The 19906-nt window shown below is 38.1% G+C and overlaps 3 protein-coding genes across 4 annotated transcripts; all 3 read left to right on the top strand.

The window, feature by feature from the left end:
- The first annotated feature begins 589 nt into the window (after window positions 1-589).
- LOC132300056 (uncharacterized) lies at window positions 590-5341 on the top strand. Its single transcript, XM_059796997.1, has 2 exons — window positions 590-1001; window positions 4923-5341. The coding sequence occupies exons 1-2, from the start codon at window positions 681-683 to the stop codon at window positions 5040-5042; spliced, it is 441 nt and encodes a 146-aa protein (XP_059652980.1). The 5' UTR covers window positions 590-680; the 3' UTR covers window positions 5043-5341.
- A 1225-nt stretch (window positions 5342-6566) lies between these two features.
- LOC132300053 (pentatricopeptide repeat-containing protein At5g02860-like) lies at window positions 6567-9643 on the top strand. Of its 2 annotated transcripts, none has more exons than XM_059796993.1 (2): window positions 6567-9266; window positions 9364-9643. In XM_059796993.1, exon 1 carries the CDS (start codon window positions 6725-6727, stop codon window positions 9188-9190), a length of 2466 nt encoding a protein of 821 aa, XP_059652976.1. In that variant the 5' UTR covers window positions 6567-6724; the 3' UTR covers window positions 9191-9266; window positions 9364-9643. The 2 variants fall into 2 exon arrangements, with proteins under 2 accessions (XP_059652976.1, XP_059652975.1); XM_059796992.1 differs by having other exon boundaries at window positions 6568-9266; window positions 9367-9643.
- Window positions 9644-12164: 2521 nt separating this feature from the next.
- LOC132300055 (3-oxo-Delta(4,5)-steroid 5-beta-reductase-like) lies at window positions 12165-13903 on the top strand. Its single transcript, XM_059796996.1, has 2 exons — window positions 12165-12340; window positions 12515-13903. The coding sequence occupies exons 1-2, from the start codon at window positions 12302-12304 to the stop codon at window positions 13643-13645; spliced, it is 1170 nt and encodes a 389-aa protein (XP_059652979.1). The 5' UTR covers window positions 12165-12301; the 3' UTR covers window positions 13646-13903.
- Window positions 13904-19906: the final 6003 nt, after the last annotated feature.

Below are 19906 nucleotides of genomic sequence, written 5' to 3' on the forward strand. Positions count from 1 at the left end.
ATTTACAGTGATTTTGGAAGCTTTTGGTGTTTATGATGTTTGCCAAAAAAAAAAAAAAAAAAAAAAAAATCAGTTTGCAAGTTACCTCTGAGTTAATTTGCACTCTTTCACCTACGGTTGTATAGGCTAGTGATAATTCTCATAGGTAAGAATATCAATATAACGTCCTGTCACGCCCTATTGAGACTAGTTTGAGATCATCTTAATTGGGTTAAGGTATTTGGAAAAAGAATGTAAAATTCGCAAAGCCGCGACCCTGCCCGGACCTTCCGAATCAAGTTTGGGAACAAAAATTTATTGGTGGGACAAGTTTGGGAAAGGGGGTCCATCCCAAACCCACCCAATGAGGTCATTGCCAATGAAGAACGAACGAAAGAAAGAAAGAAAGGACTCATTTATTCATAGCAGTCTTGCGTGACAATGTGTAGCATTTAGTTTCGGCCCAAGAATGGACTGAAATTGTCACAAAATTTGAACCAAGACCAAATTTCAAACCCATCATTGATCCGATTCATCTCAAACCCTAGGAGGGCGTTTCGGTCAATTCACACGGAAAAGTTAAATGAGACATCAAAGGATTATTAAGGCGGGTTCACACTTCACAGTTTGCAACTCTTATCCACACACTACCCAATTTCTAGAGAGAGAAAGCAACACCACCATCTCTACGAAGGCCTCAAATGGCGATTTCTTTGGGGGTTTTCTCTACCTTCTTGGTCGACGACACGGCGTTGTTCTCCAAGTCGTCGTCTTCGTCTCTGCGGCTTGTCGGAGCTCCAGTTGCTTCTCCTGCTCGTGTTAGCATGCGCACAGTGCGCATGGTTACCTATGCCACCGCGTCGAAGCCGGCGACTGTTCCCGGGAAGCGGGAGCCGAGAGGAATCATGAAGCCCCGCCGTGTGTCGCCGGAAATGCAAGCGTTCCTCGGCGGCGTCCCTGAGATCCCTCGCACCCAAGCCCTCAAGCAGATTTGGGCTTACATCAAACAGGAAAACCTTCAGGTATTTTTCTGTATTTATGCATTTCGCAGTTCTTCTATTTGCTTTTGAAGCCCTAATATTTCTCTGTCAAGCTAGAGTTGGTTATATATTTGGAGTAATTTGTTATTATGGGACTAGTGAGTTTTTATATATGGTTTTTTATTTCTGGATGTTGAACAACTAAAACCCTAATGTAGCTTGATGATGAAACTTGGGATTTTTTTTTAACTCCTTTGTATTACAGACAATCTTAAGCTTATCAAGCCCTGCTATTTTGTTGTAAAACGTTCGGCTGAGGGTTTTGGATTGGTTTTTGTTACTTGTTTCATCTGGATAAGGTTCTATTGGTCTAGATAAACGGGGTTGTTGTTAATGTGGATGAATTTATTAAACATTACCTTTGGGCATATTCTTATATTATGGTTAAATTATGTTGGTAACTTGGTGTAGGTAGAATTCTGGTCTCATTGCTACTGGAATTATAAGCTTTTGGATATTTTTGTGAAGGATAAACTGAAAGAACAAAAAGTGCCACGTTGAGAATGAGAACCTAAAAGAAAGCAAAAAAAAAAAAAAAAAAATTGAAAAAGAAAAAGAGAAAGGGTTCTTTGATGACTATATATTTAGAGGTATTTTTGTTATGAATGAAATGCAGGTTTACTTGTTGGTATGTCAGAGTTCCGTTCCGTCTAGTGTTTGGGTGGATGTATGTGTGATACTTGGATTTTCTAAGTTTAGTGAAGTTGCTTGCTTTTTGCAAAAAGGGGTTTTAAATTTAATTGTTGGCACTTTCCTTTTTTTAGCAGATGCATAGGCTTAGAATTATGTAGAAAAGTTATAGCACATAAAGGATTTAGCATATGGAGCAAGATTAAACATGACAAATTGCAACTTGAGACTTTAGTTAAACCAGGAGTACTTTTGTGTGGATAGTGGAAGTTGATGTACAAGAAACATTGAGGAAGTTAAAATTTGTTCTTATCTTTGATTGACTAATTATGATTTAGTGGCAGTTTATGGTGCTGTCATCCATATGTGAGAGCAGGATGAAGTGGAGACATGTTTTTTCCGTGCTTGATGAATTTATAATGGTAATTAAATAAAAGTACATTCTTAAAAGTGGCTCTTATTCCAAATAGGTATGTACCTAGTCTGCACTTTCACCACCATCGATTAATGGGACCAAGTTAGGTAGGGCTTTTTATGATTCCAAGTAGGATTTTCACACAATGTTGGCAGTCAAGGACCATGCTTCATTTTTAGAAGAAAAAACATGGATGAATTATGAAAATTTTGTGAGTTTCTGTTCATTTATCATGATTCTAGTGGTTGTAGTTGCCCAGTGCTTTCTATGAGTCGAGTTTAGCGATTTTTATTGTTTTGCAGCACCATAAAGCATTCCTTGAGTTGCAGTACTGGGGGCTTTATGGGTTGAATGACTTGAGTGGCACAATTTGTTTAAAACAGTCATTTTTATAAAAATTATTTAGAACTAAAGTTTGTTGTGCCTTGCATTTATAGTATATTTTTTTCAAAAAAATAAAATAAAACCTCTTTACTCTATGATTTAGTTGATTATTGGATTATTTCACATATGCGTATAACCACGGGATTATTTCGCTGTTTGCATGGCATGCAAACTGTAGGTAGTATTATGGGTTGAGTATGGTGGCTGTCACAGACTTACAATACTAATTTGTCCGAGGCTGCAAGCCTGCAACCGTGCTGGCAAAGCTCCATTGATTGTAAACTGATATTGCATGTGCACATAAATGCACTCAATTATGATTCACATATCTGAACCATTTGTAGTGCACACGAATGTGAATTTAAATTTGAGGGCTGTCATTTTATACATAGAATGACAAATGTTAGGTCTATACTCTATAACTAGTCTACCTCTTTCAGCATTTCAATTATGGGGACTTGGGTAATACTCTTTCATTTCTAAATCTCTTTGCAATATAGTTTCTATTTGGAATAATTTTATTGAAAGAGTTGGGTGTGATGCTAATGCTTTATTATCTATAGCTTATAATAAATTTCTTTCCATACCTACATCTACATATCATTGCTTGTGAAAGCAAAATCTATTCATAATTTCATATTCTTTGGGATTGCTTGGTTTGATAAGGAATTAAGCTTCTCCTGTTATTATGTTGCTTTCATATGCAATTACCTAGCAAATAAACCTCAATTCTTTTAAGAGATTATTGAAGTTGCATGCATGTTGACGGGATGCTTTAGTAATTATTGCTGCGGCCAAATGCTTAGCTACCTTATGCATAAAATTTTGGTCAATATAGCTTATTAATAAAATTAGTGGGACTGGATTTATCCCACAAGTTAGCTGTTGTTCACTTCTTCATAGTTAAACAAAGTTGACTAGAGGGTTAATGAGTTTTGTAATTCAACTGGTGTTCAGTTAGGTTGATATTTCAAATCTGTTACTTCTGGATTGGTAGGAAGGCTGGTTGTACATATAACTCATGAGGAAAGTTTAATTCAAAGGTTACTTCGCAGCAGGTTGTCAAAGATACTAAATGTAATTTTTTTAATATATAAAGTTTTCACAAATCGAAACTATATTGGTGTGGCGAACTGTAACTAGATAACCAAGATGTTATAATGAATCTCGAATAAAACCTTATATGCAAATGAAGCCTTATATGCAAATGATGTGGGAAGGAAACCTAGTGTTCCATTGTAGAAAAATCAGCTTTAATTTTGCAATAGACAATAGTCAAAGAGGATCATGCTTTAGTAGATGAAGGTTCCAGTGTTACAATGGATCATCCACCTGTCACACAGGAAGGTTTAATTGAACGAGTTGATTTCAACATTTTTGTGTATTGATCATTGTATCCTGATGTCTTTTTTTTTTTTTTCAACTGATGGAAACTCTGAAAATCTGAACAATGTAAACAACCAGAACTCTCTACTTATAGGATACCGGTGATTAACATATTCTTTATATATTATCATTTGATATGACAAATAATAGTGATAGTAAAACTTAGCGGCTGTATTATTTTGAGGTATAAGAGTGTAAAAATTTGCACCATTAATTTCATTGCAACCACAAGTGCCTCTATATCCCAGTGAGGTGATTGACTTCTGCTCTTGTAGGAGCATTTTTGTAAATTTATTAGTGAGGTGAGTAGTGGGAAGGAAGCATGTTTTGGTGCATTTAACTCTTAGTTTGTTAGCTCTGTCAGTTCTATTTGCATAAATGAGATTTATGAAAGGAAAAGGATGTGAATATTGATACCTGACACATAAGAATATTTGATAGGGTGATTAATTGTCACTTAATCCTTTTAAGTGGGAAATAGCTAGTTGACCATTTACAAAATTTATCTTTTCAAATTGACCAGATAAGAGGTGTGCAGCACGAAGAAAAGAGAGAGGCAAAAACAAGAGTGTCCTTTATATCCTGTTTAAGCTGGATGACCGTGTGTCTTTCAATATTAATACTAGACCTTTTTTATGATCTAAATTCTAAACTAAAGTAATAAAGAGCAACTAGCCACTGTGCAGTGGTTGATTTTGGTGAAGAATTCTCACAAATAATTTCTTTATGCCCTGTTGTTGCTCTTTGAATGTAATTTTGTGTTTAATCTTTGATCCTTTTATCTGCTTATTAATTGTTCTAGAGGATTATGGTGGTTATGGAAGTTTTTATGTCAGCATTTCCATGTTCTTTTGGGAGCATTCTAGATGGCTAGTTACTTGGATTGTGATCTTTTGACCAGATTTTCCGAACTTATTCCACAGTCAAGCTAGCTGGTGACAATGAACATTTTTTGTCTTTGAGATGTGAGGGTGCACGTGCTCTTAATTTCCTTTTGAATCAATGTATAGATCATGTAATACTTAGTTCTACATTAATTTATTTGTTGGCAGTTTGGCGCTGACTTTGTTCTTTCTATCCATTTTCAGGACCCTGAAAACAAGAAGATCATAGTGTGCGATGAGAAGCTGAAGAGTATATTTGCGGGGAAGGAGCGTGTTGGGTTTCTTGAGATCGCCGGATTGATCAATCCTCACTTTCTTAAATGAGCAAACTGCAGGAGATGGTTTTAGACTTAATTACCATACAAAAACTGCTATGTATATGAGGGTTTGTGGCTGATAATATTGCTCAGAGAGAGACCAGTAGGGCTTTTGGTAAGGTTTTCAAGTCTGCCTATATCCACAGGCATTGCCCTTTCTGGATTTTGTGGAATAGTTTCCCCTTTTGGGCTTCCTTAATTAATGTGTAGGCTTCCGAATGCAATGTTTTTAGTTCTACTGAATCTGGTGTTTTGTTGTACAGACTCTGCGATGCAAGAATTTATGCCCTAGCTGGTGTTTTATTATTTGATGTTTGCATGCACACCTTATTGGCATGTTTAGAATGGTTGTGATGTCCCATGTTTGGCTTTGCTTCAAATTTCCATCTCAGGACTTGCATGACACCCTTTGAATTGGGATGCTCTCCTAGAAATGCATCGATGGTGTTGAATGTGACGAGTAAGAATGTATCATTGTTGTCTTTTTTTATTTATTTTATTTTTTTAATCAAATTTTCATTTGGGTTATCATTATAGATAGAATGTTTAAAAATTGCATTAAATATTGAAACTATTTATACTTGATCTGCAACCAGGTAACTGAAATTTGTGGGATCAATAATGTTCCTTCCTATTAGAATTAGGAGGACTCAAAAGTTATATTCTTTATTATTTTTGTTTTTGAATTTGTCATTATATCAAAAATTAAACTTTTATACTAATTTTTTAAGACAACTATGTCACAAATCATGTAATATTGAATATATCGGAGTTAATATTGTCAGCACCAACTCTATTCATGTCTCAACTATAAAAGTTATCTGTTTTTTTTCTCCAATTCACCAAACATTCCAAAAAATTCAAATATTGATACTCCCTCCGTCCCATACTATTAGTAGTCCATTATTTTATATTTACATGTCCCAAATTACTATTAGTAGTCCATTATTTCATATTTTACATGTCCCAAATTAGTTGTTTTCTTTGAAAAGTCAAACCATATTTTCTTTATATTTATATTATTGTTCTTTATCTTTTTAAAAAATTTCAAATTTAGTAATTATATATATTTAAATTAGAAAGGACAATTTGATAATTTTAAAAAGAGACAATGAATTAATTGCATGTCTCCTTAAAAACTATAATTTTTATAAATGGACCTCTATTATGGGACGGAGGTAGTACTTGTTTTCATTAATATTTTCAAGTAGAAATATTGTAGAATTCATTTGAGATAAAAACAAAATGAAACCCTAGCAAATACCTCCATGGGTCTAAAAAAATGTTGTCTTATTAAAGGTGTTAATGCCAAAAATATATTTGTGGAAGGCAAATAAACAACTCACATGGATTTATCTTAAAATTATAAAAACATCTTTAATAGTTGTGTATATATTTTTATATAAATTTGATGTGTCAAAATAGATAAGTATATATATTTATGGGTAAATCAAATATAACAAATTAAGCCACATCATCTATGAGTACATATTTATTTGAAATGATTATGACCCAACAGAAATAAGGACCAAACCATCCCTCCACTCCTCTTGATATTTTTCCTTCCACTGCCGTCCATGTAACCTAACCTGTCAGATATTTCATTAGCGACTACACTCTACACAATACTGCCATAAGCAAGTTGAGCAAGAAAAACACACGCACTCTCTCTCTCTGTCTACTTTGTTAATGGTAGATAAGATGGGTCTTCCTCTTGTACTACCAAACCCTCCACCTCCAAAACCCTTCTTTCAAGACCACCACCACCACCACCATGCCATACCTCCACAACCACCACCTCCTCCACTCACCCCTCTCTTTCAAGACCTCCTTCCCCAACAAAACTCTCACAATTCCTCACATACCCACAACCCCCAATCCCCTCTCACCCGAACACGGCGTCGCATCGGCAAATCCCGGGACCCCAACAGAGGCAAGCCATGGTCTCACCACCGTCTCTCCCCTGAAGGTCAGCATATTCTCCAAACCCTAGTCGACCCTGATTTTGATATCACTCAGATTGACCAAATATTAAATGAATTCTTCAATTCACGTGAACAACAAGAAGAAGAATCAGAATTGTGTATTGGGTCTCTTTCTTTAGATATTTTGGGTATAATTAAGGGTTTAGGGCATTACAAGAAATGTGACCTGGCTATGAGTGTGTTCGGTTGGGTTCGGAATCGGAATCGGAATGATTCTCGACTTCTGTTGAGTGGGTCTGTTGTTGCTGTAATTATAAACATTCTTGGCAAAGAGGGTCAGGTCTCATCGGCAGCTAATTTGCTTCATAGTCTGCATAAAGATGGTTTTGGTATTGATGTTTATGCTTATACTTCTTTGATAACTGCCTCTGCTAAAAATGGGAAGTATAGGGATGCATTGATGGTTTTCAAGAAAATGGAGGAAGAGGGTTGTAAACCTACATTGATTACATACAATGTGATTCTGAATGTTCATGGGAAAATGGGTATGCCGTGGAATAAGATTATGGCAGTTTTTGAGGGGATGAAGAATTCAGGGGTTGCTCCAGATGCATATACATATAATACTCTAATAAGTTGTTGTCGCCGAGGGGCATTGTATGAAGAAGCTAATCGGGTGGTCAGAGAGATGAAGATAGCGGGTTTTATGCCTGATAAAGTAACTTATAATGCGCTATTGGATGTCTATGGAAAGTCTCGGAGGCCTAAGGAAGCCATGGAAGTTCTGCGGGAGATGGAGATTAATGGGTTTTTGCCTAGCAGCGTGACTTATAATTCATTGATATCGGCTTGTGCTAGGGATGGTTTATTGGAGGAAGCAATTGAGTTTAAAACCCAAATGACGGGGAAAGGGATTAAGCCAGATGTATTTACTTATACAACTCTCTTATCAGGGTTTGAGAAGGCCGGGAAGGATGAGTCTGCAATGAGGGTTTTTGAGGAGATGAGAAGTGTGGGTATTAATCCAAATATATGTACCTTTAATGCTCTTATTAAGATGTATGGTAACAGGGGAAAATTTACGGAAATGATGAAGGTTTTTGAAGAGATCAAGGCATGCGGGTGTGCCCCAGATATTGTTACTTGGAATACACTTCTGGCAGTATTTGGGCAGAATGGATTGGATTCCGAAGTGTCGGGAGTGTTCAAGGAAATGAAGAGAGCGGGATTTGTAGCTGAGAGGGACACTTTTAATACCTTAATTAGCGCCTACAGCCGGTGTGGATCTTTTGAGCAAGCTATGTCTGTTTATAAAAGAATGTTGGATGCAGGGGTCACTCCTGACCTTTCCACCTATAATACTATCTTGGCAGCACTGGCACGGGGAGGGCTTTGGAAGCAGTCTGAGAAAGTACTTTCCGAGATGAAATATGTTCGGTGTAAACCCAATGAGCTGACGTACAGTTCTTTGCTGCATGCTTATGCCAATGGGAAGTCACTCGAACGGATGTGTGCTCTTGCAGAAGAGATATACTCTGGCATAATTGAACCACATGCCGCGCTGTTGAAAACACTTGTTCTAGTTAATAGCAAATGCGACCTTTTATTGGAAACAGAACGGGCTTTCTTGGAGTTGAGAAGAAAAGGTTCCTCTCTTGACATAACTACTTTGAATGCCATGGTTTCGATATATGGACGGAGGCAGATGATTACCAAAGCAAGTGAGATATTGAACTTCATGATTGAGGGTGGGTTTACTCCTAGCCTAACTACTTACAATAGCTTGATGTATATGTACAGCCGCTCTGCAAATTTCGTGAAATCCGAAGATATACTGAGGGATATTTTGGCAAAAGGAATCAAGCCTGATGTAATTTCATACAACACTGTAATTTTTGCTTATTGCAGAAATGGTCGGATGAGAGATGCCTCACGGATATTTGCGGAAATGAGGGATTCTGGTCTTATTCCAGATGTCATCACGTATAATACCTTTGTTGCAAGTTATGCTGCTGATGCAATGTTTGTGGAGGCCATTGATGTGGTTCAATACATGATTAAGCATGGCTGTAAACCAAATGAGAGCACATACAACTCCATCGTAGATTCATATTATAAGCACAATCGGCGGGATGAGGCAATAATGTTTGTTAATAGCCTTCGGAAGCTTAATCCACATGTTTCCAAGGACGAAGAATGCAGATTATCAGAACGATTAACAAAGAAATGATCATCGAAGATCCAATTCTATTGATGCAATTGCTGCTGAGTTTGTGTACTCCTTGGCTCTGAAACTTGTACATCCTGTTAGTTTCGTTCACACTTCTTCTGCCTGTTTTATGCATCAATGTGGCAAGAAGTAAGCAGAAATGTGATGTTGTAAATTTTCCTTTTTTTGATCAGCAGCTGATACATGGCGAAGGACTTGCTCATTTGGCTTGTATAGCTGACATCAAGTCTTGTGTTACTCAGTTGGAAATGATGGGAAAGTTAAATAACTTCATGGTATGTACAATCACCAATATAACACTAAATAGGAATCTATGTCTGCCATTAATTAGTGATGGCTGATACTTTATTTATATGATTATATTCTTGTTATATGTATGTATTTTTTTTTTATACGATTATATTCTTGTTGTATGTATGTAGTTATATAAATCTGTTACTATTTTATTTCTCACTGGTTTGATCTTGTGGATAGAATTTTATATTCAGTGCTTTATTCGACTTTTATATTTTAATAGGAAAAGTGTTAATTCTATGAAATCTTTAGGTTGAGTTTCCTGGAGTGGGATCTTTTAGTTGGACGTGGTTCTACTAGTGATAGTTAGCTATATAGAATTCGTGTGCTCCTTCTATATCTGTTATATTTCTTTTACTCCAGTTATCGAAGAAGGCCTTTTACTCACTGATAAAGAAAAAACATTTTATAAGGCCTTTTGGAGGTTTTATACACGGTTGGCAATCTTCTGGTCCTACCTGGAAGCAGTAAATTTATTCTCTTATACATGTAAACGTAGTATGGAAGCAAGCAATATTGACTCTTAACTTAAATTAGATGCACCAATTGTCATGTGGGGATTGCAGTACTAATATGGTGCCAGTTATTGGTTGAGCTTGAAAATAAATAAAGGAAAGGACTTCGAGAGGTTAGGTATAGATTTAAGAATCTTCTGGCCCTTTCCAACATGGGAGTGAGTTGATTCTGTATTAAATTCACATCCAATAGAGAATAGAAATCCATTTTTGGGTCAGGCAGGTAATATGTTATTGGGAATCATTTCATCATCTTGAGTTATTTATGCGTTATATTTTCTATGGTTTTCAAATGATTTTCTTGATCTTTGTTCTATTAATTAATTTCATGTGGTTGGAGGGTTCTTTTATACTGGAAAACATTTTATCTAATTTTTTAAATACCCCCATAATTTTTGACTCTTCTGAAAATTTTGCAGTTGAGCCAACATTGTAAATTGTCATATGAAAAATGAATGAACACTGATTTTTCTTGTACCTGGATGTTTAGAATGTGGTCTCTCTTTCTCTCTTTCTAGATAATTTAAAATCTTCTGTTGTCCATAATTGAAGTTCTTTTTTTAAGTGCACATACTGAATTACTGCTGCATTGAATTGGATAGAGGGATAACAATTCATATCCTGATATTGCTGCTTGGAAAATCAACAGGATGTGCAATTTCTTCAATGATGTTAGCATTAGGTTCATTGAAATGTTAAACTGTCTCGGTATACAAGGGCGGTTGCAGTGGTTAATGTGAATTAGAGGTTTAGATACTGAAGTGCAACGTGTTCTGATTTTCCCTACAGGCATATAATTGATTTCTTTTGCTGCATGATGTTAGCAAAAATATCATATTTGCATAATGGAAAAAGAATGATTTCTGAGTTATATCACGATGTTAAGCTAAGCTTAAAGGTGGCTCTTGAACATTCATTATTACGGATTAAAGGTTTTATGTCTGTGTGTTCACAATCCCTTAAATTGTTCAACCATGTTACTTTCTTCTTTATGGATGCCAATACTTCAAAAATATCTCTGTTAATTGAAGTAGGACCTTTCGTCGTAGTTATGGTAAACTACTTGTCATTTCATTAATAAAAAAGTTGATTTTAGTTTCAGCAGCCGTAATGGACCTTCTAGTAATGATTCCCATTACATTTATTATGTAATTGAAGAATGTGAATATGAAATTGAAGCTAATTGATATTTTTGCATTTGTGATTTGTAAAGGTTTTAGACAACATGTAGATTACTATGTTTTACTTGGGTAGAAGCTGGTAAAACTCTCATGTAAGAGTTGTTTCCATGTAAAATCTATTTTGGGAGGCTAAAGCATTTTATGTGTAGCAGTTGGTTTTAAGTACCAACATATAAAAATATCTAATATCTTCTGTTGGTGGAACTTAATATATGTCAATTTTATGTTAAAATTGAAACTTAATATATGTCATATCATACCACCTGGTCGGTGGTTCTTTTGTTTCGATTGATGGATTGCGTGTTTTGGCCGGCGGCAACCCTATTGGCCCTTTTGCGTCGCTCTTCCACTTTGATTCAGGCTTGATGTTCGGTTGGGTTTCCATGGGTCCCTCAGTGCCTTTCGTCTCCTTCCCGACGGCACCAGCATTTCCAGCCTCGCAGTTCATCAGATCTGGAGTTTACCGATCTCTTCGGTTTGTTCTTGGCCCTGTTGCTATCACTTTCGGGAGCTCATGCTCCCTATTAGATTTCTTTCGGCCATGACATTCCTTCTCAAATCCTTTTGTGAGATATTTTTCCATCGTTGCCGTTTGACGGTGTCCACTATTTTTGGTGTTTTCCGATGATGGTGGTGTTTTTCGATGATTGTGTCTTGCTGACGTCGTTCCTTTGGCGTGTGGTTCACGTTGGATGTGCCACGGTGGGTCCGGGAGAAGCTTCTGGTTCTTGTGATTGGCGCTCTTCTTTCATGGGTTTGTTTAACTGGACCTTCGGTCCAATCCAAGTTATGTCTCTTGTGGGCTTTAGGTGTTGTGTGTCCTGATATGGGTGTCTTGTACTGTGTACTGTTTTATTTTTGCATTGCCTGTTTGTATATCACTTATCAGTAATAATACGTAGGATTGTGCTTGCCACCCCAAAAAAAAAAAAAAATCATACATAAGTAATAATTGGTTTCATGTACAATCTATTCCCACCACACAAAAGTTAATCCATTTCTTCTCACCTCACTCACAGCCTGTTAGCTACTCCAATTCTCTCTCTCTCTCTCTCTCTCTCTCTCCCCCCCACCCAACAGATACCCATTTCTACAATAGATAGCTGCAGGTGAACAGTAAAATGAGCTGGTGGTGGGCTGGAGCTATTAGCGCTGCAAAGGCAAGTAATTCTGTTCCATTATCCCTTTCTCCCTCTCTCTCTCTCTATATATAGACATATATACATGTGTTGATAGTTTTGTGAATTTGAACTAAAAAATCTGCAAGTAATTCACTCTCTCTCTCTATATATGTATTGTTATATTCAATAATCTCATCCATTTTAATTTATCAGAAGAAATTGGAAGATGACGATGGGCCACCAAAGTACCAAAGCGTTGGTCTCATCGTCGGCGTGACCGGCATCGTTGGCAACAGCCTAGCTGAGATCCTCCCCCTCTCCGACACCCCTGGCGGCCCATGGAAGGTCTACGGCGTCGCCCGCCGCCCCCGCCCCCCTTGGAACTCCGATCACCCCATCGAATACATCCAGTGCGACGTCTCCAACCCCGAAGAAACCCAATCCAAGCTCTCAGCCCTCCAAGACATCACTCATATCTTCTACGTAACTTGGGCTAATCGATACACTGAAATTGAAAATTGTCCAGCAAATGGACAAATGTTGAGAAATGTACTCAATGCAGTGATACCCAATTCCCCAAATTTGCAGCATATTTGCCTTCAAACAGGTCGAAAGCATTATATAGGTCCCTTTGAACTGTGGGGAAAAGCTCAAATCCATGATCCTCCGTTTCATGAGGATCTTCCTAGGCTAGATGTGCCCAATTTTTACCATACCCTCGAAGATATTATGTGGGAAGAGGTTGGGAAGAGGGAGGGCTTAACGTGGTCTGTTCATCGACCCTCGATAATATTTGGGTTTTCGCCCTATAGTTTGATAAACCTCGTGGGTTCCCTGTGTGTTTATGCTGCAATTTGTAAGCAAGAGGGTGCTCCATTTAGGTTTCCGGGGAACCGGGCAGGGTGGGAGGAGTACTCGGATGCATCGGACGCGGACTTGATTGCCGAGCATCAGATATGGGCAGCAGTGGATCCAAATGCGCAGAACGAGGCCTTCAATTGTAGCAATGGTGATGTGTTTAAGTGGAAGCATTTGTGGAAGGTGTTGGCTGAGCAATTCGGGGTGGAGTATTGCGAGTTTGAGGATGGATTGGGTATGAGTTTAGAGGAGATGATGAAGGATAAAGGGCCAGTGTGGGATGAGATTGTGAGTGAGAATGGTCTGTTGCCTACTAAACTGGAAGAGGTCGGAGTGTGGTGGTTTGTTGATCTTATTCTGAGTGGTGAGTTGAAGTTGGATAGTATGAACAAGAGCAAAGAGCATGGGTTCTTGGGATTTAGGAACTCCAAATCATCGTTTATTTCTTGGATCGATAAGATGAAAGCTAACAGAATCGTTCCTTAGATTGATATCGAGTTGTTAATATCTCTGTTATATATATGTATATATAGATATATATATTTCGTACTCTGATGATTGTATAAAATATATAGAAACTGTACAACAGGGGTGATAGCCCCATGTCTGGTATGTGTTGAAAGAAGAGAATAATAAAGAAAGAAGCATTTGCTTCCTCAAACTATAAATAGTAGTTGTAGATTTTAGGTTGGTTTTGTGTCTGTTGGCGATACAAATTTATTGAGATGTTTGTGTTTTGTGTTTGTTTGGCAAAACAATAACCATTCATTCTGGTTCAGCCCCTGCCTAAATGGATACTAATCCTTCTCTGAAAGACCAATAATTATGTTTACATCACTAAACTGGATGAGGAATCGGGTCAAGCTCCAACGCCACTTGTAGTGGGTTGGATGCATGTCTACTCATTTTTATAAGTACAAGACCATCCTCATACGGGATTCGATTTGAGACAAGAAATTCTAATACAAGGCTTGCTCCATTTTTTAATTTTCTGTTTTCTCTTTTTTATTTTATTTTATTTTTTTATGATAGTCGTGTTGGACTTGTTTTTTTTGTTTTTCTTTTGCTGAAGCCATGAAAAAAAAAAAACTGGAAACAGAAAGAAGATCAGCCTCAAGAGATACTAAAAGCCAAGATGGCCACACATCCTAAGCAAGATCTCCTTGATTACATTTAAGAGCCCACTGACTTATATCATGAGCTACCCTGTTAGGAACCCAGTTCAATGAAAAGGTAGGTACATTAGAAGCACCAAAAACCATTTTAGCTATATCTTCAATCACAATCGCCGAAGAAGAATCTGGAGGAGAAAGGGACATAACACACTTACAGTCTCCTTCAACAATGGATCGGGTGTAACCCCATACTTACAACAGACGTAACCCAAAACGAACAACCAAAGCTTCTGCCATGGAAGCAGAGTGGACAAAATAAAAAAGGCACAAAGCAACTCTCACCGGTCTGCCACAAGAGTCCTTCAAAATTAATCCACCACCACATCTCTTGCGACACTGATCAAAAGCTGCATCACAATTGAGTTTGAACACCCCATGTGGCGGAGGGAACCATAACACAGGCCTAGGAGGAGCCGCAGGCATTTCCGTAAGCCTAGCATCCTTCTGACAAACATCCCTGAATTCAACAAATTTGTCCATAGCCCTGTTCAAAACCTCCAAAAAGTCCGATGTTCTCGCATTGAAGACTTTGTCATTTCGACACTTCCATAATTGCCAACATATAAACGCCCCCAAACTGAAGCACTCTGTTGGATTAGCAGAGTTGTTCCAACAAGATGAGAGCTTTAACCATCTTCTCTTCCATGGGATATCATTGCCAAGCGAGTTAAGCTTAAACGGAGATGCTTTCCACACCAATTAAGCAATTTCACAGTTAAAGAGGACATGATTAATAGTTTCCTCCGACAATCCACATTGTGGGCATGTAGTGATGATTGAAATGCTTCTTTTCCGTAAGTTACACAACACTGGAACTTTATCATGCGCGCATTGCCATAAAAAGAACTGAATCTTCCGGTAGGCCTTAAGCTTCCAGAGGTGTTTCCAATGGCCTTGGAATTCCATCTCATGACTACACTCAGCCCTTTCAATGCCAGACTGATAACCGTTAAACCTAACAAACTCTGAGACAGCCAGTTTGTATGCACTTTTGACATAAAACTTCCCATTATGTGAAGGACCCCATCTTAGATAATCATCCAAATCTGAAGCAATAATTGGCGTTTGAAGAATCAGATTTGAATCACGAGCATTAAAAATATTCTGTATGAGATGAACTTTCCACGACCTCAAATTTGTATCGATCAGATCAGCAACTTTAGAAGGACTTCCTGGATTGCAAACCGATGTAAGCCTTGGATTTGAAATGTCGGGCAGCCAATTGTTATTCCAACAGTCAACTTTAGAGTCCGTAGCAATTTTCCAATGAATTCCTCGTCGGAGTAAATCCTTAGAGGCTGAGATATTGCGCCAAACCTAGGAGCTTCTTGATCCACATCTAGCGTCCAGAAAATCACAGTCGGGGAAATACTTAGATTTATAAATCTTGTTAAATAAGGAATCCTCACCCACAACCAACGTCCAGCCCAGTTTTGCCAAAAGGGCGATGTTGAAAGCAGCCAAATTTTTGAACCCCAAACCACCATCATTCTTATGGCCACACAGCTTTTCCCAGTTAACCCATCTAATCTTATCATTGTCCTTCTTTCCAGACCACCAAAAGGCAGACATCAGACTAGTTAACTTAAAACATTGAAGAACATAAGTAGGAATATAAGCAAGAGTTGCCTTGAGTAATACCTCTCTACCAGCCTTGGACAACAATTCTCCTTTTAGACATTTGATTCGAGCTGAGATTTTGTCTTCCAGAAACTTAAAAGAGGTTTTCTTGGACCTCCATATAAGAGACGGGAGTCCAAGATACTAATTATTCCATCGAGCTTTCGTGACTCCAATGATTGATGGGAGACAATGTTTTGTATGAGTGTTCGTGTTAGCACTGAAAAAAAGGCCTGACTTATCAGAATTTATCATTTGACTGGTGAGATTGTCATAGTCAACTAGAACTTGTTTCAGTGTAGATACATGATTAAGGGTGGCCCTGCAGAAAAGTATAGTGTCATCAGCAAATAACAAATGAGAAATTTGGGGAACTCCTCTGCCAATGGAAACACCTTCCAGCAAGTTTCTTTGAACGGCGGTGCGGAGAAGAATAGAGAGAGCCTCAGTACAGAAAAGGAAAAGATAGTGAGACAAAAGATAACCCTGTCTGAGACCTATAGTTGGGAAAATCAAACCACCAGGTTCTCTATTCACCATTATAGAATAAGACACCCTACTTATACAACTCATAATCATCTTAGTCCATTGCTCGCAAAAACCCAAGCAATATAACATTTGTTGCAAAAAATCCCATTCTACTCTATCATACGCCTTAGCTATATCAAATTTAAGTGCCATAAACTTCTTCTCACCTTTAGAGTGAGTCTTAAGATAATACATAATTTCATGTGCTATCATAATGTTATCATGGATAAGTCTGTGAGGCACAAAAGCACTTTGGCAATCGCTAATGAGGTGTGTTAAAAAGGGTTTTAGGCGATTTGCAATGACTTTCGAAATTTTTTTTGTACACAACATTACAAAGAGCAATGGGTCGAAAATGGGACATTTTAGGGGGATTTCTTTGTTTAGGGATTAAGGCAAGGTTTGTATGGTTTAGGCCTTTTAACAGACAACCAGAATGAAGGAAAGAATTAAAAGCTCTCACCAGATCAACTTTGACAGTATGCCAATTCACTTGATAAAAAAGAGGGGTGAAACCGTTTGGACCTGGAGCTTTAAAGGGCCCCATATCCTTTAAAGCAGGACGCAGCTATTCTTTAGTAGCTTCTTTCGTCAATGATAGATTCATATCTGCAGTAATTATGGGACGAATCTGCTGCGAAAAGGACACATTTGTTGAAGCGAAAGATGTCGAAGAATATAGTTGTCCAAAATAGTGCTCTGTTATTTGTCTCACCTTTTCTTTAGAATCTTTCCAAATCCCCCTAGCATCTTCCAAACCATAAATACTATTTTTTTTTCCTTTGAATAAGGGCTTTCGATGGAAAAATTTTGTGTTGTTATCACCATGTTGAAGCTAACTGATCCGGGATTTCTGTTTCCAGTATAACTCCTCCTCCCGCCAAGCCTTTGCTAGCTCTTTTTCAAGTCTGAAACATGACTCTTTGCCAAAGTTACTGAGATTCTCTTTCAGCTTTGTCAGTTGATCTTGCAAATTCCTTATTTTTAAGGCAGAATTGCTATCCCAACACTCCTTCTAGATTTTAAGCTGCCCTTTACAAGACTTGAGTTCTTCTTGTAAGGTGAACATTGGAGAGCCAGCAACAGGACATTCCCAGACATGGTTCACCACTTCTTTGAAGTCTTGATGCTGAACCCACCTTGCATCGAAATAGAATTATTTTCGCACTCTTACAAGATCCTCATTTAGATATAATAGAAGGGCACGATGGTCCGATCCCTCCATAGAAAGATGATGAATTGCATTGTGAGGGAATGAATCCAACCACTCTTTGGAACACAAGCCTCTATCAATTCTAGACCAAATGGTGTTCCCCTCACCCTTCTGATTGCACCAGGTGAAGGGGAAGCCCTTATACCCCAGGTCAATAAGACCAGTACTCAAAAGGAAATTCTTGAACGATCTAAGCATCCACCCTTCTGTTTGCGAGCCACCTCTCTTTTCAGAGGAATGCAAAATTGCATTAAGATCACCCATGATAATCCACCAAGGACCCAAACGAAATTTCAGCTCTTGAAGGTAATCCCATTGTTTAGCCCTTGTTGCGTCAACGCACGAAGCATACACCCCTGTAAAAAACCAAAAACCAGATGCCACTCCATGGCTAAATCTGCAAGTAATCTGAAACTTATTACTTTCGACCACCTAAAAATCAATTCCGTCTGCAATCATCACAGCCAATCTTCCCGAAAGGCCTCGAGGGGGCACCAAATGTAAATGAAGGGAACCCAAAATATTACGAATTCGGATCAACTTCTCTGTACAATTTTTTGTTTCCAACAACACAATAATAGTTGGGGAATGGAGATTCACCAGTCTCCTCAACTGGGATATTGTCAGGGGGTTCCCCGCACCCTGACAATTCCACACTAGAGCTTTCATTGATCACCGTGGGGCCATTTAGGGTTGGCTTTCTCCACCACAGTACTAGTTCTAACAACAATCTCCTTTTCCAAAAGGAGAGGATTAGCATCTTCCTCCATCTCAGCCACCTTCCTGCTACCTAATCTGCGCTTCGAGGCTTGAGAATCTGAATCCAAACATGGTTGTTTTCGTTTACCATAGCCTTCAATTTCACAGGGACAAAATGACCCAATTTGACTCTGAGCTTTCCTCTTCCAATAACGCTGAACAGAATAGTTGCAGACAACAGAAGTGTCAAAATTGAGAGAAGTATTGATAGTAGGTGAAAGAGATCCAGTTGGGATAAGAAGAGAAGTCGATAGAGATGTGGGCTCGATAACCTCAACAGTAGAGAATAACAAAGGATTACTACTTCGAAAAATAGTACTGGCTCCAAGACAGCCCAAGTTCTAGTGAGGTAAATGGGTTGACCCATTTAAGTAAATGACCGGACCACTCTGCGCCAGCCTAGTAGGATAATCCCCACCCATGTGAAAATCCACATGTCGCTCTGGTACGGGAGTCACACTGTCCACCGTCACTGCTGTATGGTTTGAAAAAGAGTGCGACTGGCCATGTGCACTGGCGGATGCGTGTGGACTATAAGCCAATTCGGTCACTTTGGTGTCAGAGGAATTAGACATTGATGGACAAATTCGAAATTGCCCCTCATCAGCCTCTACAGAACTTCTGTTGTCTCTGAAGGTTTCTGGCGGTTGAGTCTTGGAGCGAGATTGCTTCGAACTATGAATTGATCGGCCGGGACGACCATCAATTCGCAGCTTAGGGCCATATTGGTAGTTGGATGGAGAAACGTCAATGTTTGCTGAGCACTTTTTCAAATTGTGCCCTAAACAATCACATTTATAACAAAAGCAGGGGAGTTTTTCATAACAGAAACCTACCCAGAGTAAATCACCCTCAACATTCAACCTTAGACCCCGGCATAATGGTTCGAAGACGTGTCGGACTTGTTAAAGCAGCAAATAATTCAACACAAAATACTTGCATTAGGCCCTTGAAATTCTAGGCTTGCACATGCATCACCGAATATGTTTTAAGCTGATGATTTTGTTTTCCATCAACAGGAATTGCTTGGCAGATCATTATGTCACGCTTTAAATGATATTATATATATATATATATATATATATATATATATATATATATATAGAAACAAGAAAGAAGGAAAAGATTAACCTTGCACGTTATAGTGTCCAATTTTTATTTTTCTCTCTCTGCTTTATTTTCTTGCTCTATGTTGTTATCTTTTCCTAGTCTTATGATCCTATCTATTTGGTGGTTGTAATTGTACGGAGGAGTATGTCATTGTTTTGTATAGTATATGATATGTTTTTTTGGCTGATTTTTCTGGCTGTTCATAGAAAATCCAAACTATTACTATTAATAGTGATACACAACTTTTTTTCTAGTATTAGTCTGATCCATTTCCAAAAAATAAAAATAGTATTAAACTGATTATGTTAACGAATTGAGATTTTTTATATTGCAATCGCAAGC

The sequence above is a fragment of the Cornus florida genome, unplaced genomic scaffold, assembly GCF_030987335.1.
Source record: "Cornus florida cultivar Cherokee Brave unplaced genomic scaffold, ASM3098733v1 CherokeeBrave_3.0.0_Hap2_Chr03, whole genome shotgun sequence".
In the NCBI taxonomy this organism is placed as follows: Eukaryota; Viridiplantae; Streptophyta; class Magnoliopsida; order Cornales; family Cornaceae; genus Cornus; species Cornus florida.

Bases quoted from the DNA above. Each gene is read 5' to 3' on its own strand.
- LOC132300055 (XM_059796996.1), top strand. From the start codon at position 12,302: ATGAGCTGGTGGTGGGCTGGAGCTATTAGCGCTGCAAAG. The intron at 12,341-12,514 runs GCAAGTAATTCT...TTAATTTATCAG, and splicing joins GAGCTATTAGCGCTGCAAAG to AAGAAATTGGAAGATGACGA.
- LOC132300056 (XM_059796997.1), top strand. From the start codon at position 681: ATGGCGATTTCTTTGGGGGTTTTCTCTACCTTCTTGGTCGACGACACG. The intron at 1,002-4,922 runs GTATTTTTCTGT...ATCCATTTTCAG, and splicing joins TCAAACAGGAAAACCTTCAG to GACCCTGAAAACAAGAAGAT.
- LOC132300053 (XM_059796993.1), top strand. From the start codon at position 6,725: ATGGTAGATAAGATGGGTCTTCCTCTTGTACTACCAAACCCTCCACCT.